General features: G+C 36.2%; 1 protein-coding gene across 2 annotated transcripts in view; it reads right to left on the bottom strand.

Moving 5' to 3' along the window:
- Nucleotides 1–16141, bottom strand: part of LOC134669690 (protein fem-1 homolog CG6966) — a 108580-nt gene that overhangs the window by 23326 nt on the left and 69113 nt on the right. Inside the window, exon 1 of one of the 2 annotated variants that reach the window (XM_063527366.1) lies at nucleotides 3489–3658. The exons of the other annotated variant lie outside the window; for it this stretch is intronic. Within the exon in view, the coding sequence (XP_063383436.1) occupies nucleotides 3489–3605 (117 nt within the window). The 5' untranslated portion in view covers nucleotides 3606–3658. Of the gene's footprint in view, nucleotides 1–3488; nucleotides 3659–16141 lie in introns of those variants that run through there. 2 annotated transcript variants of the gene reach the window in all.

Genomic DNA, 16141 nt, shown 5'->3' on the forward strand with positions numbered 1-16141 from the left:
ACGTTACGGAGGCTAGACGATAGAAACTAGAACATCCGTACTTGTGTTACTTTTCTAATCTATACATACATAGACACAGAAAAAAAAAATTTAACATCACATGAAATGGCAGAGTACCTACTAGCTGCAATAGAATGATTAGACACGCGCATTTGATAGGGAAATTCAAATAGATAAGTAGGAGAATATGCAACAGATAAGAGAATCTACTTGAACCATTGTGCAATAAAATTACGTCTTAAAAGATAACAGTGACCGGCTGAAAAAGTTCAAATTCTAGATGTACACTTTGCACATCGGTAAGCAACAACAACAGATCACACCTACTGACGTACGAGTAGTACGAGAATAGCTGATACACATCCACGGTAGAATCGTTAACTGCGGTGTGGATCTCAACGGTACCTGCAGACGGTGTCACTTCGAATGTCGTCGCCGCCACGCCTCCACAGCCGTACCCACTTTAGAAACCTGCACTGAGCCAGTTCCCACAGAGAGATATGCTGATACTGCGCCCGCGCGACGCGATCCGTAATTAAATATACACAGGAACAATGTGTGCAGCAGCCGCGTTTCACAACTCATTGTTGTCGGGGTTGTGCTCCACGTGAATTACTTTTATGTCGCAAGCAAGACACGGTTCAATGTCAAAGTGTTTCGGTCACAGAAGTCGTTGTGAATCACATGAAAACTTACATAATAAATAAGAAAAATACGTAAAAATGCAACAAGTAACTAATTAGTTATTATTGTGTTGGCACGAAAATAGACAAATGTGATGACATTTGTCATGATGATGTCACGTGTTAAAGCTAAAGGGTAGCAAAATCCTGAGACATAAATAGAGATACATAGACGAAGGATGGATGGAGAGACATGGACAGTGAAGGAGTGAGAGAGACAAAGAATCGACGCACTCGAAATGTATAGTGTTGGAGACGAAAGCAGCGAGTATCTTGGACACAACACCGTACAAATATAAGTATACTTGAAGAACTCAAGGTGAAAGAGAGGCTCTCAGCTACGGTCAGAGTGCGTATCCTCAGATACTTCGGACTTGTGTCGCGACGAGCAGAGACTTGTTATCCAGGCCATGGAGAAACTTGTTGTCCAGGCTGTCAATGGCTGTAGGTCAAGAGGACGTTTCCCAATGCGTTGGACGGATCAGATAAAAGCCCTTACCAACACCTCACTTAACACATGTGCCAGAGAAGCATCTGCCAGGTAGAACTGGCGTAGAATCGTTCGTCGTTCGACGTGAACACGACTGCTCTGCCAAGAGTAATTCGACGGAGAAGAGAAATAGAGATATAGTCTCAAACATATAGTGACGGTCAAAGTTGCCAAATATATCAGTAGATCAGTAATACACATTATATTTTTATATGGTAACCTGGTAACAAAGGTGTACTTCTATGAATTTGGCCATTCTGGCCTTCACCATCTACCTATTTGAAGTTGACTGTACAAGATTTTTCTCTAGTTTCTCGACTTGATTAGAATTATCGTAAAAGTCAATGACCCGTGGATCGATAACATACCAACCAGCACGCAGACGCAGGGGCATCTACGCGCAGTTTAAGTGCATCCGGTGCGCAAGGTCTCGGCGTGGCGTGAGGCGCCGCAATGGTAAGCAGACACGATACTGGATGATCAAAACAATGCAATGCCAATCTAGATTTCTTATTAATTGGTAGAGAGTTCTAAATCTGCAGCGATCTTGTTTCTGTAACACGTCTCGTAGATTTTGTATGCTACCGCGCGTAGATAAGATTACTTACTTTGTAACTCTGTTATCGTGTACCTAAGTGACTTTGTACGAGTATGTCTTTTAAGGTGACAGTCCATTTCCAGTGACAGCAGCACTACCATTCATTTCACTATGGAAATTGAAAACAGCACCGACGCGTTCGTACCTTCATACTAGTAGTGCAGCTGCGATCAGAAATGGAATGTTACCCTAATGAGAATAAATATTTTTAAACCTAAACCTAGATGTTAGTGTCCTGGACGAAAGCATCTCACTATGCCAGAATGTTCGATGCCTATAACTAATGTATCCTCTGCTCTCAGTAGCTGAGGATCCATTAGTTATAGGCAGAGACACTCAAGTCTACAGCGAAAATCCCTCCCTTTGCTCTCTACTCCCTCTTTCGGAGTTCATAGTCTGTGTTCCAGGGCATTTGCTTCCCACCTTGCGTGGAATTTGAAATTTTGGCATACTCGTACGCTATTATGATGGTCTATCAATTCTTTTATAATTCGTACCATCAACCTACACTTAGCGATTATTAGGTACAATGGCCAGGCCAAATATTTGCCAGATTTCATCCTTCCGATTTTTATTCGGACATATTCATAGGCTTTTCACCGAAAATATTTAAATGGACTAAGATTTGTTAACATGCATTACACGAAATACTTATCTTTCTTTCTTCTAGTCTTTCTTTTAGTCCAATTTAACATGTTAAAATAAAAAATTAATCACTTTCATTGTTGAAAAATGTAAATAATTAAAACTCTTTTATAATATATGAAAATCAAAGAAAAAATACAAATAACTGAAGTCACCACAATAGAAAACCTTGAATTTTAAAACGATCACTGGGACCAAGTTCCATGAACCTCCGTCCTCCTCCGCCAGTTTAATTCAACGAGTCTTAAATTATTACAGAGTACAAAAGATAAAAATCGTGCACTGCAGAGAAACTGCTAGTTAGAGAAGTTACTATTACGAGATTGCAAGTCTCAATGCGTTATTAACTTGATATAATGTGCAGCGCCAATTAACGCATAATGATAAATCGCAAGACATTCAGTTGCACTAGGAAGTCCCTAGTAGGTATACTCGTACACGTACATTACGCTAATTGAACCTAATTGCATAATGATGGTGGGTAGTAGATGAATACTTAATCTAAATGTCGGCGGCCGATCGTAAGATCATCAGGCATATCGTGAAACGTGAAAATCTTTGACTGCTTCCCTGAGTTGACGATGCTCCGCTACGCGGGGGTTCTATTTCTACCTATATATTAGTTTAATGTGACTATCGTCAAAACATTACACAGGAATATTACGATCTGCCTGATCTTACGATCGGCCGCCGACATAAATGTAAGATGTCCATGTTGATTGTTAATAATAAACGAGAGACACGCAGACAGAGAATCGCAAGAGATAATGTCCTCGGACTAATAAGGTCACATTCCCAGCTAGTTTTGAGATCAGCTTATTTTACCTATAATATGACGAGTTTATTTTTTATTTTCATTTATTTAATAATCAAGTATACAGTACCACTTTACAGAGTAATCCAATGCGCGATATGTATTACATAAAGGAAGACAAAAATAAATAATTTACAGGTAACAACACATTTAAAAATATTACACAAAAATTATTATAATTTGTTTCTCCTTTCACCGAATACTATAACATGTTTCTTTTATGTGTCATGTTTTATCTTATCTTTTATAAATATTTACCTTTTTGATACGTCTAAGAATCTTGCGTTGACGGCGCAGGAGCGTTTTCCCGCAATGTCTCAGGGTCTCGATCCAGCGGCAGCGGACCGGCACCAAATCCCACACTACCGAAGACATGATCACCACATCACACCACAACGATCACTTCACGACAGACTCAACTCTCAACACTTAGTACCAATGTATACTTTACGAATCTAAAAAGAGATGAAACAAATATGAAATTATACGACTGTGCTGGTCAGTTTTGTTCTGTAATAAACATCTCCAAGCATATCATTGTTGGCTACAGACCTCTTTCCGTTTACACATTTTTATTGCTTCGCAGAATAGAGGTATGGGGATTTCCTCACTATATTTACCAGTACCGAAATAGCTAGTGATAAAATTTCCGAACCCACGGCAAAGAAACTTTTTGAGACCTCTCGTTTGAAGGTCGCATGTCTGTTATACGAGCTTAAATTTTTTATGGTATCAGTCTATAAATAAATATTTCGTATTTGGCGCATCCCTACTGACTGTGATGAGGCAGAAATGGTAGTGACCCAGCGTATGTAATTTATTAAATTGTAACTGTACGTGTTGCATTTATAATTTACGGAATACGGATGTGTATTGTGATTGTGACGATTACGTCACCTCATGCAATGTTTAATTAAGCATTTAAAATATTGTGTAAACACGTTAAATGTGTAAAGATAAAGTAAATGGTAAATAAAATAGGAAATAGTTGGTGTCTAGTAATCCAAACCGGGCCGACGCCGACCCGACGGCTTATAGTTATTACAGAAAGAGAAGTGGAAGTTTTCCGGAAATAATTCCGCTTAGCAGTCACGTAACTACTCACCGTAGTTTCCAAACCTATGGAAAGGCGTTCGTTACTTACGAACCGTTAAAACGTAACCGACAAGAAACAGCGAAGAATATTATAGCTCGGGAAAACCGCAAATAGGTAAATGAGTTGTTAGCTCTCAAATTCTTGGAACTATAACGCGATACTGGTAAAGATTTTAATGGTTAAATACGATAATTTACTTATAAGTTGGAAGTTAAATGGAAGGGGCGCCGAAATCAACAGGAAAAATATTCGATAAACAACCGAACTCACTTTAATACGACAATACGAGTAGTAACTAAACCCCGTTTATTGTCAATTGACGTATCATCTATACTACTATAGATTCTATAGTACCCTGAACTCGGAAAATCGGTGATGTGGGTTGCGATATCAATTTCAATTTGTTGATACGAGGTGAACTGCCAATACCAAATCTATCAGGAGAGCTGTCAGACGTAATGTTGATCAAAGCGCAACCTTGAAGACAATTTAGCGTGTTCATAATAACGATAAACGTGATTCGTCACGTGTGGCGTCTATCATTGATCTCAACGATGGTGCATTACTTGAGATCTTGGGTATCAGGGTGTTGATGTTGACTAATGTATAGCTATAACTTGTTAAAGCGACAAATCTACGGGTAGCAAAAAACTTTGCGACAAGCTTGCGACTGTTGCAACTGAAATAAAACTTCCAAAACATTTTCTTTACTGACGCTATTCATAACATTGATTCGGTCAAATTGTGTTTTTTGAAAAACTAATTATTGCCAGCATTCTATGAATGTAGTATGATACCTTTGGGTATGGTGCTTTACGCAGGCTAGCGTCCCGTCCCCTCCCCCTGACGCAACCCCCCTTTTTTAGCATAAATATGTCCCGGTTGGGAGTTTTTTTTGTTTTTTGGGGAAAGTTATACAATATACAATATAGTCAATGAAAGAAATATTCCCTATTAAATTCTAAACAAAAAAGGTTATATTCATTTTTTTGATACGACGCACCATATTCATGTTATGGCTAGATGAACTTCGACAAAATTTAACCGTTGAAAAACTTGCAGAAGTGATCTTCTGCAAGTTTATTGATATATAACATAGTACGTGATAGTACTAAAAGAAATCATACAGGACAATAACCTTGCAAGCTTATTTTCCGTATAAGATTTTTTTCAGTACTATCACGTACTAACTTATAATGAACTTCAACAAGTTAATACATGAATATGGTGAGTCTTACTAAAAAGTTGTATACATATAACCTTTTTTGTTAAAAATTTATTAAGGATTATTTCTTACCTTGACACTTATTTCCTAACTCTAATACTTTTCTCAAAAATAAAAAAAAAACCGTAAACCGGGACATATTTCATGCTAAAAGGGGGGGTTGCGTCAGGGGGAGGGGGAGGGACGCTAGTGTGCGTAAAGCACCATACCCAAAGGTATGATACCTTTATTCATAGAATGCTGGCTATAATTAGTTTTTCTTGCCCATACATTAGAACATAATTTAACCGAATCACATAAACGTTTGCAAAATCTAGGTATTAACAAACCATTGATAATCGTTTGTCACTATTCGTCATTTTAACAGTTCTGTCTGTTAATAAGAGACGAAAATTAGAGTTTTGCTAAGTTTCATTTTATGAATAAAGGGGGTAAAAAACTAGTTATTCTTAGTAACAAATTCTTGGTATAAAAAATGGAGTCCATATGTTGCCTTTTTTCTCGTCTCTAACTGTCTCTAGTATAACCACTTGGAGATCAGTTACAAGTATACTTAATATCGGAGATCTTCTTATACTAGTTAGCTAGAGGTAAACGTGCTCCATAGAATTGTAAACAACAGTTTTGTGTCGAGTGTCATTTAGAATTGATCAATTGAAAGAGGTCACGCCTGACGGTGGTCACGTTTCGAGAGATCGTACTAATGCTAACGTGTAAGAGTTGTTTATAGAAATTGTTTTTAAAAGACATAAGTAGTAAAAGTCTACGGTGTTCATATCATAACATAACTGTAGTCTAAGATTACTTTAACAAAGTAGAAGTTGGAGATTGGAGATAGTGGGAAATACCGAAACCACGCTACGCTGGCTACGCCAGGAAAATTATCCGAGTAGCGTTGCATTCACTTTCATATGTTTATGATCCACATGAACGGCCCGATTCGAACTTTAAGATACGTCGAATATTACGTCTAGAAACGATATGGATTAGATACGTCAGTGTCAAAAGTGGCTTATTTTTGAAGCAACGTCCCTTGCACGATCGACCAGAAGATCTGGCTTTGGTTAACTTGTGAGATTGTTCTTGTATTATAGGATATAAAGTGTTATAACTTATAAGTATTATTCATCATTTGCAGGTAACGTAGGACCGGTACTGGGTAAACCAAGCGAGGCCGCCTCGACTGGAAACATTGCGATATATAAGAGTCTCGGTATTCCCGCCGAAGGACACGTGAGCTGTAGGTATAATATGTAGCACCCAACATCAAATTTTTTTTTTTTTGTAATTGAGTAATTGATTTGAGTCAAACGGTCCTCGCTAGAGATACGGGCGGCCGTTTGCTCTTTGATTCAGTAAGAGCTGTGTTGGTAGTGGATTGCGGTGTCTGTTTAGTGGTTTTGGACAGGTTCCCACAATAGTACGGGTGAACCTGCCCCAAGTTGTTGGTAGGGAGGTATTCGCCATGATGGGCAGCAGAACTGCTGCAAACCAGGTAAACCCAACATCAAATAGAAAAATGTAGATAGTGACAGTGGCCAAATATATCGTCACACAAACACACATACATCGTTATTAATGTTATTATCCTTGTAACAAACCTGTGTTACGGTATATTTGTCCACTTTGGACGTCACTCACTATGTATTCGATGCTGAGTACACCATATAATACTATGTAAGTATGTATAATGTACCTATCTTACATATATTATATAATACAGCAAACGTGTCTTCGTTATCATCGTCGAAAAAGATGTAGATAAAACGGTTTTCATGGAATCGATCAAACAGTCATCGAATGTTTATTTTAATGTAATCCGCTATCTTTACTTTTTTCTATTAGGGCTAAAATAACTCACGTGAACCGTTTACTTAATAAATTATGCGTTCGACATAGGTAAAGAATACGAATACATTTTATGGATGGATACGTTATTATTCATTATCAATTTAAATGGATAAAAGCAAACGGATATCCAAAAGCAAACTTTCTGGTTTAGATTAATTGATGACCGCATCAAAGAGTAAACTTTGTAAAGCTTACTCGAATATTGTTTTTTTTACAACATACCTATTTGATATAAAGCATTTTGAAACAAATGACTATAAATAAAATAAATATTCTGATATAAATGGAAATGAAACATCTAGTATTCCAGCAATGTCTGAGCAGTGTTGCGTGCGAAGAAATGCATGAATAAACACTTTGAAGAGTTATCCATAATACATCGTATTGTACGTGCCCAATATTGAGAGCGGTAAAGGTAAGACTAAAATACAGTATAAATTATGAATACAGACAAAAATAAATTGCCTTTATTTTTCTTTCATATTAGCAGTCTAGCCAGTCTATAAATAAATGTAGTAGTAGTAGTAGTAGTAAAACACTTTATTGTACAAAAATCAAAAAAAAAAAACAGGAAAAATAACATTCGTCATTAAGTACAAAGGCGAACTAATCCCTTCAAGGGATCTTTTCCAGTTAACCTATCAGTATCAGTTTACCTATGTACCAGGTAAATGCCGCAATAATAAAACGGTTACGTATAGTTATTTCGTAAGTATATATAAAGAAAACAATCGCTATGGGTTCATAAATTTCATAATTAAAAAAAACATGGCTATCAAACTATTTAATACCACAAAATCTAAAGCGAGTAACTTGTTCAAGTAGGCAGTAGGAATTACTGTTATTATGCCTTCTATATTTCTATAGAAAATAATACATGGAACCGCAGTGCGACAGTTGGCACCGAACCAATTTAGTGACGGAAGAATCAATTCGTCCCAAGGATCGAACACTACATGGCAGACATAATTCATTATCTTATTCATTCGTAACATACGTATCGTGTCGTGAGTATCGTGACAAGCCATACTAATGACACAAATTTGGGGTAATCACTTAAGAGTATTGACATAACACGTTTAGAAATAACATAAAACGGAAACGTAGAATGTATATATGAAAGCATATTACGTGACCAAGCCAACATTACATCCTGATCGTACCACTAATGACTGATGGCATTAATATTGATTGTCATAGAAATCCAATACTGAAATTATTGTTTTAGAATCGTTTCGTTTCTTTTCAATAATGTCTTATTATAAGTCTCGGTTGTTAGGCAAGTTGTTTTTAAACAGGGTGTTCTACAAAATTGCGTCACTTAATGACCGGGCTTCGAGATCACCAGCACACATGACGCGTAAATAAACCATGTCAACAGAACGTTACCCAATGGAAGAAGGCAGCTAAACGTACCAGCCAGGCATTATCTTCTTGCGTTTGGCTTTGGAAGACAATGGTATGTTTGCTTGAGTACTAGCGTATGTGGTACAGGCCAATGGCAGCCCATGAGGATATTTACATGTCCAATTGAGAAGGTTCCGGATTATTATCAATTGTAAATTTCCGTACCTGCTCAAAAAAGTGTCACGATAAAAACAACTTCTGCATTTTAACCGAAAGATGTTTAAAGAATCCTTTAAAAAGTTTAAAGTGTTATTTTATTGCATTTTAAGATTTTGTGTTTTAAGGTTTAAGTACCTACACAATTTCTCGGAACCCGTTTTTCAAATTTGGCAAAGAAAAGAGTACCTTTACTTTAAGCAGGTTGGATACTGTTAATCAATCAATACTTTTTATGTAACATCTCTGAACAAATTTTATAAACCGAATTGCTTCTTTCAGTTCTTTCCAAATTGAAACCTCAAAACTTCTTTTGGATATATAACCCGCCATAACATATAACAATAGGTGGCTAATTTATGTGAATCAACTATTTCTTGTCGTTATTCTGTCAAGAGACAATAGTAGCATAATTTGTTAAAAGACATTGTACACCACCTTCTTCTGACACGCTTGGTAGATGCCCTTTATGGAAAGGGTTTATAACTACCGCAAAAAAGCGTGTTTGGGGAATTTAAATGCCTAAACATCAGGTTTTGATTAAGATTTATTTCTTTAATCAATAATCATTTATGATTAAGGAGGGCCGATGTGAGAACATGATATATGTTAATTAGGTCATTTAGTTTTTTACAGTTTGGCGCATTGTTCAAAACTCTCGCATTTCCACAAATCTGCTATTGTTGCGAAATTCGTACTGCATTGCGGTCTCCTATTACAAAGTACGTAAGTCAGGAATATTACGATAATTGCATCAGGCTCATTGTCCGAGGCGGCAGCTGTAACAATATCGCCTTTATGCAATTGATTTACGGTGCTTTCTCCCCTTAGCAATGTAACATTACATTACATAACACGAGTGTTTGATAACAAACAGATTTTAGTTTGTCAACCCCAAGGCCGTATATTTCGGTCACGGTCACTAACTTCTCCGAAACTTAACATTTAACTTCTCCAGTTGCTACTGCACCGAAGGTAGCATTATTTACAACGGAGGCCGAATACAAGCCTTAACACAATTGACAATATCCTCTCTAATAAAACGTCTAAACGACTAAACGAAACACTGGATTTGTTTTACTAATAATCCGAGTACTAGTCTATTATTTAACGATAAAACACATGAAACCAACCAGCACAATCATACCGCACAGTCAAACTCGGCACAACAATAACCTGTGGTCGCCAGCAAGCGATGCGGCGCGCGGCGCGGCTTCGACTGGCCTGGCCCTCGTTGCAACATGCACTGGTGGGAAGGCTCTTTCACCAGTTACACAAGAAAGCTGCTTACGTAATGGAGCTTTTTGCCTTTCGTGAAGCGATTGCTGTTTGTGCACAATCGATTTGGCAAATGTTTACGTGGCCTGAAGTTTTGAACTTTAAATGTATGTGGCAATTTTTTATGTAGTATGGTTTGTTTATGTCGACATACCTGTTAAACCGTACAACGTCATTTGGTAGGTTAGCTATATCTCTTAACTTAAAAGAAGCTGAAATAATAAAAATATATTACCTAAAGTAAATTTTGTGCCTACTGTCAACATGAATGGCATCAAATTATTAAACGTTTAGTCTTTAAAATGATGACTCATGACAGGCTAAACAAAATGATGATGAATAAACTGACAAACCAAACACTTGTAAACCAAACGGTATCCCAAATAAGGATGAATGCCAAATAATAATTATCGATATCTTTACTAAAGTAACCTAAAAACGATTACATAAACAAAGCATTCTGGAATTCTTGCAAATAAGTTCATTAGTAAAAAAGAAAGTGCAAACAGACTAAAGGCAGCAAACAAAAATCTCCCGATCTCTATATGTTATGAAAAAAAAAAAGATAAGGAAACTAGTGGAAAGTCTAAACAGTTTGGCGCAAGTTAAACAGAAAATAGATACTTAGTAAAAAAAATTTTACAACTACGATAGAAAGAAGAATATTAAAAAAAAGTATACCTTAAATGAGGAACATGCGGTTGAACTTAATGACGAAAATTCTCATTATACTTTACTACTTACGTTAATGAACAAACAACTCATTACAGATTAATGAGGCATGAGTAACATATTTAAAACCCATTGAAATCTAGTTAACTATAAGATACGTTAATGCTTTATGAATGAATATAACTTTACTATCATTAACAGTAACTTCAGGTTAACATTAGCGCCTTCAATTGAATTTAACTTCACAGCTATAGTGAAGTAACTTGGCTACACTTATTAAGCCAGGCGCTAAGTTGATTAAAACCTACACCGCATCTTAATTCAGTAGCTGCCGACAGAGACGCAGCAATAAATACGTACTTACGTAGACGTAAGCAGCATAGATTACTAATACTTTGTCTAATGTATTGCCGAGTCCTGTAGGTATATTTTTAAATGTAGTGCTTCTATTTGTATTTTTTACAATGTGTCTAGAACTTCTATATCTGACTAAATGTGTAATTTCGATTTTATGATTAAATATGACGTAGATAAGCACAACTAAAATCGTATAGTGACATAGTAATATCCGCTCCTCATGAAAAACACGAACATCAATCACCCAACAATCGTATAAGTACATACATGCAATTCAATCAAAGGTACGTAAAATATATTGGTAGTGGTGATAATTTCTAAACAAATTTTTGACTGATGGTTGCTCTATTGACATTTCCAATCACATTTGTTAATCATTGACTTGTACCCTGAGTCAACAAGTACAAAGTCAGTCAGTCTGAAAGTAAACAGTATAAAACTGATTATTTTTACTATTACGCAATAATTCAAACGTTCAAAGTATTAAAATCACCAAGGCTGTCACGTGATGTTTATTTTAGTTCTAAATATACCTAACTATATTATAGTTCTAAATATACCTAACTATGTATATTAGACCGCGGTTGGCTACCGGGTGAACGTGGAAACCAAACAAGTTGTTCAGAAACGTGCGCTTATGTAAAATATATTTTAAATAAACATAAGCATGTACCTACTACCATGGGCATTCAAGCACAAACTTTCCTTGAATTATAATAATGACAGCTGTATGTATGAGATGTACAAGAAAAACGTTTAAAAAACTTAACGGCTTGTTTTCATCATACATACATTAATATTATATTCTTATAAACTTCTAAAATCATAATCCTTGCCACGTAGACGGAATGAAATAAAATGGATGTTCGATACTACGATACGACGGATGTTAAAAACAATGTACCTAATGAAGATATACATCTGCAATTTCACCAATTTGACATGTTCTTAGCTCAAAGCCGGGACACATCATCGCCATCAATACGATTGTTAACGGCACGCCAACTACAGTAGAGAGATCAACAATTTTGCATTTCCTTTCTAATGGAGATGCCATTTCTCGCACACTTGTACTCGATTAACGATAAACGAACGAAATCTACGCAACGCTCACGCGGCAAACAAAGAATCAATCAATTGGAAAGAAGTCACAAAGCAATCAAAGCATGTCAGGCCAGTGAATTGAATACCTATAGTGTTCCGTAGCCGTAAATATCTATCTTCTTAGTCGTTATACTCTTTCCAGAGTGTCGTGGTCAACCTCTGACATCAGGCACATAATGTTGCTTGCCGTACGATTTCTCGCCATTTACCGTGGTTGGAGGTCATTCTGGCAAATGCGTTCAGGGGTCTTTCCATAGCAATATGGCATGGCATGGTAAATATGTATACATACACTAAAGCCCATGTGGGAAACCAGCATACCTATATAATGTTCGGTTAGGTTAGGTTAGACACAGTCAGAAGGAAAGAGTTTCGATTCTTCTGCTATGAGTATGAGTTAGAAGTTACGACCGTTCTATAAATCTAAATGCATTTACCAGGAAACCAGTTCAATCAAAATAGCAGAATTCGTTGTTAGGCAATCATACACTCCAGTAGACCACCCAGTTACATCACCAAGGTACTGACAGAGACTTTGCGAAGCGCCTTAGTTATACTTGGCATCAGTCTGCTGCCTACTACTAGTGTGTGCTTTGTGAATCCTTGTGGGGCCAAGCCGGTACTTAATCAAGATCTGTTGCTTTAAGTACCACTGACGGATGTTTGCCCGTCATATGCAATTATGACGACCCGGATTCGACAACGGTTAGAAATAATGACGAACATAGATTGGATAATGCTCAAGTCTCAATTAGAATAATTAGAATAATAATCTTAGCTTAGTACCAAATTTACTGTTCTTCGTTTTAGTATATGTACATGTGTTTGCGGGTCTTATTTTATTGCACACTAACATATGAAATAAATTCTGTCGCAGTGTTTTTGAAGGTCTACCCCAACAATATTTCGTCACAAAAATTGTGGAAAGTTAATTATTAAGTTCTAAAACCCCCAACGAAGAGTATGTACAAGCTTCCGAAGAAAAATGAGGCTTGTGAATGGCAGAGTATAAGTGTAAAACGCTCTTTTTAAAAAAGAAGTAACGAGCCGAATAACAATTTTAGTGAACCAGTTCAGGTCGCGGCATACATAGACGCAACGTTTAGGCAATCGGAGGCGATGAAACAGAAACACGATGAAATTCATACACGGATCGAATCATGCGTATGATGTAAAAACATCAACCTTAACTGTTCATCGGTGAACCTCATGCCTTTTGTAATAAGGTTCACGAACTGTCAGTTAACAGTGTGGGCGATGGTACTCGCATAAGCCGTACAACAGTTGAAAACGGTTTACTAACGAATGGGCCAAAAACGTTTCCCAAAGTATCACATCCCAAACTATGTTTCCCAAATTATCATTTCCCAAAAAAATGTTTGGCAAAACAACTTATCGCAAATTTTCAGTTAGCAATAGTCTTTTTTGGCAAGTTATTGTTTAGCAAATAATTACTTGGACAAGTTACATTTTACCAAATATTATTTAGTCAAATGTATCATTAAGCATAACTTACATGTCCCAAAATATTGCATGGCATACAATTTACATACCAATAAGGACTGTTCAGTTTACTAAGCGGACACTCTTACACCTCTTTTAATCGGCGAATTTAAAATCAATTGACGTACAGCTCATAACAATATAATTAACAATCCCTTATTTATCAATTGCTACATATTTGTTCCCATAATAGTCAAATATTTTTCCCGAAGGACCGAACAAATTTGGAACATAGCAAGTTAGTTCTGCAATAAGGATGCACAGGCTAGTATTCACTGCGAAAAATCGTAAATATGTGCAAATTTTCCAAGTTAAACGTGAATAAAATAATTAAAACATTTGCAGAGCATCATATGCTTGAAGATTTTACAAAATCCCGGCACAGAAGCGGCCCGGCCAATCCAGGAACAAAAGTATTGTCATGCGGCTGTTAAAATCAATAAATTACTTATCGGTTCGCGAAATTCCTAAGACAGCAGGCGTTAGAGTAGGCACAGATTAAAATATAAGAAGTATGTACAGTAAATGGACCCATAGAAAGAAAAAAATGGACAAAAGAATTACAGAGCAGCGAAAGCAATCGGAAAAAAGAAGCGTCAAACTTTACTACATTTTACATTAAGATAAATTTCGTAGCATTTTAATGGACAACGGAAAATGCGTAAAATGTTGCTGTAGTACGTTACCAATGGCCCTGATGCTACCATGCCGTTGTAGAAGATCATATATTCGACGAGGAGAGTAACATCAAAATTGACCAATTCATGAAGAAAGTCCTTGTCTGGCAGGCAATTGGTTCCTGTGGCCTTAAAAAGTTTGTTCTATTTTGCGACATGAACTTTGGTTGCGACATTTACAGAAAATAATGCATCTAATAACGAGTACTTTCCGTCTATCAGACGCATAATGTCACCTCTTCATTTCGGCCTGATTTGGCAAGTGCCCACTATGCTGGTCAGAAAGTGAAGCTACTGAATTTGAAAAACATTGATTTCGTTCAAAAACAAGTCAACTCATCTAATTGCCCGGAGCTCCACTCCATCGAGTGGCACTAGATCAATGTGAAGATGCACTTAAAAAAGGGTAGATGAGAAGCTAAAACATTGAAAGAATTCAAACGAATGTTGTTTACAACTTGTCAAAAAGTGTCAAAAATTGATGTGCAGGCACATGAACGGCGCAACCGTGTAAAAGTACGAAAATCTTACCGATGTTATTATATTATACTATATTTACATTAAAATGTTTTGCGTTGGTTTCCGTTTTTATTATATTTATCTAAATAAAGCGATTCCAGAATTAGAAAAATGTAATTTATACTTTTTTGTGTGTCCGCTTAGTAAAATGAACAGTCCTTAGAGGAGGCTGCAGAATTTTATTTGTCTGGTATTTAACTGATCATTACATATACATAGTAAAATGTAACGTCAAATAAAAACATTCTTTCTGACAAAAATATGTAGTAAAATGATCACTAAAATAAACATACAACCGAATTAATAACCTCCTTCTTTGAGATTTGGAAGTCGGTTAATTAAAACTCCATTTTAATGTAAAATGATAACATTGATAACCAAATTTGTTACATCTTACTATTCTATTAAAGCAAATAGCACCAAAGTAATCATTGTAACCCAAAAATACTAAATAACCACCAATATTTAAACCACATTTTAGTTTAAAATGTTATTCTATTAAATTAATTAATCCACTTTGATGACCTTTTTCTAGTACATAGTATTTCGTTTCTGTAAGGATCGCAGTTCTAACCTAACCAAACCTACTTTTCTGTTAGCGGTTCCGTTTTGTGAGGATCGCAGTTCAAACCTAACCCTACCAACCCAAATTGCGTAGAATTTAACGTACCTATATTCACATAACAAAAAGTACAATTTAAAATAGAGATGCCTATTTGTCAAATTTGCGAAGTGACGAATTTTGACCAAGCATCGTTTTGGAATATAATATTAGACAATAAAAAACGTTTGCTAAATAAGTTTTTGTTCTAATAACATTTGACAAAGTAAAATCATGCCAAATGATAATTTGACCAAATAAATTATATGAGAAGTGTAACTTTGCTAAAGGTTCCTTTGGGAAATGAAACTATTGCGATAAGTTTGTTGGGAAGTGAAATTTGGCGAAACGTATTTGGCCCAAACGAAAGTACACCGTTGAAAACATTTTCAAAAGAGTCCCATTTGACTGTAGCAACTTTAAGAAATAGAACGGTTTGCACCACTGATTAATTCCAAAATTGAG

Source organism: Cydia fagiglandana, chromosome 12 (assembly GCF_963556715.1).
Source record: "Cydia fagiglandana chromosome 12, ilCydFagi1.1, whole genome shotgun sequence".
NCBI classification, from domain to species: domain Eukaryota; kingdom Metazoa; phylum Arthropoda; class Insecta; order Lepidoptera; family Tortricidae; genus Cydia; species Cydia fagiglandana.